Here is a 2,197-nt window from a genome sequence, read left to right as displayed (position 1 = left end):
TGTATGCAATTAGCCCATTACAGATTGTAGTTTTAGTGGTTTGCGTTGCCATCATAGAAGGCATTGTTATTCAAATGCTGCATAGATTGCATCTGTTTCGCCGTTATGGACAGCTATTAATGTTCATTTACATATATAATTTGGTGTTGAGACACATCTACATTGTGCTAGCTTTGTTAATATAGGGAAATAAATTCATTAACTTTGCATAAACTGGTGTGGTTATTCATGACCGAAAGGTCATGGTTTTGCCGAAATGTATTCTGGATTAATTGTGAAGTGTTATGTTGATCAGGGTATTGCTTATGTTCGTTATTGATTATCGATTATTGATTTTGATTGATTACTCCCCGGTAAGGAGAGTCCCACTTGGTCAAAAGATTCATCGACCCAAGAGCGTCCAAATACAGGTAAATTATTAAGCTGGAACGCTCTATCAGAGCTTACAACGCGATCAGCTCTAACATGAGCAAACGCGAGACCCGATGCATTGTAAATGCTTGTTTAAGCTTGCAAAGGCCCAGCTGTATAGTGTTTTGCAAAGAAAGGGAAATAGAATACACTTGTACCTGCTACCGACAATGTTAATGTTATTATCAGGAATTGATTGTTAACAAAAAACAGCCCACCAGGTCATAAACCAAGGTCCACAAACAGTCAAAAAGCAGCCCATACTCTGATCTGTCAGACGAGCCCACTGCCCGATTGCCCTGTAGGCCAGTCCGACGCTGCACTCCACAAAAACACATGGCAACTAGAAACCTCAGTTCTGTAAAGCAGCAACAGCGGACGGAGGCATCGGCTTCGACGAGGAAGTCAGACCGAGGTGAGGATCTTGTCTCAGTTCCTCCTCGCTCTCAGTCACTGTGATACTCGTAAACGCCTCTGCCAATATCTGCTTTACAGTAGTAATCTGCGTCGTCCTCCCCCAGGGCCCCGGTGATGAGCAGGTGGCAGGTGTTACTGGAGGGGTCCTTGGAGGCCGAGAACCGGGCGGGGACCCCCGAGCCCTGGTGCTTGATAGAGTCATCATAGAACCTGAGGAGAAATCTGGGGGGGCTCCCGGGTCTCTGCTGGTACCACCAGATGTAGTAGCTGCCGATGCTGTACCCGCTGCTCATAACACAGGGCAGTCTGGCCGTCTGTCCCGGGGTCACCGACACTGAGTCCGGCTGAGTCAGCACATTCTGGGCAGCAGCACCTGGAATGGAAAGACGAATTTAGTACAAAACATTAAACAAACAATAACTCAGATATATATTTCGGAGGTTATTCATTAGTGCTGTTTGGTGAGAGTTATGTTTGTTTTGTGGAAGAACAGGGATCGCGACCGCGCTCTGCCCTGACCTGCGCAGAGGGCGCTGAACACGAGGAGGAGGAGAGGAGCCCGGGACATGGTGCAGCTCCAGCAGGGCTCTGACTGATGCAGACAGACCTCTGGGTGCGGCCCTGGAGCTCTTCCTTAAACCCCTGCAGGGCCGGGGAGTCGCCCCTTCATGCAAATGTGCTCGGACTTTATTACACACTCGTGTGTTCTGCAGCAGAGATCACCAGCAGTTCTATACTTCCTGTCAATATTTGATATCCTCTCTCCCGTGGCTCTCACGTGTCCCTCTTCATCAGCTCTTTCAAGTATTTTTAACTAAATAGAGTGTTGACATTTAATATGATTGCCAAGAAATGATGTCGATTAAATTGAGTTTTGCTCTCCTTTACTAATTATGCCAGCACACCTTTAAATCTATCATCTGTGGGACGCCAGAGAGACTTTGACATTGATGTGAGTGTGCATATTGTATGTGGGGAGACAGGATAACTCTGTCTAGATCTGAGAGCAAGCTCCAGAGGTACCCCACGTTGGGACTATATCATGTTATACTGTTTGGTTGAACTTCCATTGATTACTAGGTCCAGGACGCCCTCGTGGTGGTGCCTTGGTTTGTAATGAGACAAGAGATACCGGACAAGCAGCAGGATGTAGGAAAAGCAGCAACATGTTACCAAAAGGTCAGAGAGGCAGACACAGCTCAGACTCCTTTGGAGCTGAGAGGGATTCGGGAGGATGTATTTAAGAAGTCTCTCTCCTCCCTGATGCACACAACGTCTACACATGACCATGAATCCAACACTAGGTGACAGTCTAGAGCAGGTATGCTCCGTTAATTTCAAGGTAGGGTGGATCCATGGCAGACATTCA

The 2,197-nt window shown here is 47.0% G+C and overlaps 1 gene segment (V, D, J or C); it reads right to left on the bottom strand.

Moving 5' to 3' along the window:
- Nucleotides 1-857: 857 nt before the first annotated feature.
- On the bottom strand, nucleotides 858-1,426 carry LOC138265174 (probable non-functional immunoglobulin lambda variable 5-48). The segment is given in 2 exon segments: nucleotides 858-1,201; nucleotides 1,348-1,426. Coding segments are annotated over 2 exon segments (393 nt in total).
- Between the last annotated feature and the right edge of the window lie 771 nt (nucleotides 1,427-2,197).

This window comes from Pleurodeles waltl, chromosome 11 (genome assembly GCF_031143425.1).
Source record: "Pleurodeles waltl isolate 20211129_DDA chromosome 11, aPleWal1.hap1.20221129, whole genome shotgun sequence".
NCBI lineage: Eukaryota > Metazoa > Chordata > Amphibia > Caudata > Salamandridae > Pleurodeles > Pleurodeles waltl.
This window is presented reverse-complemented; position numbering and strand designations above follow the sequence as displayed.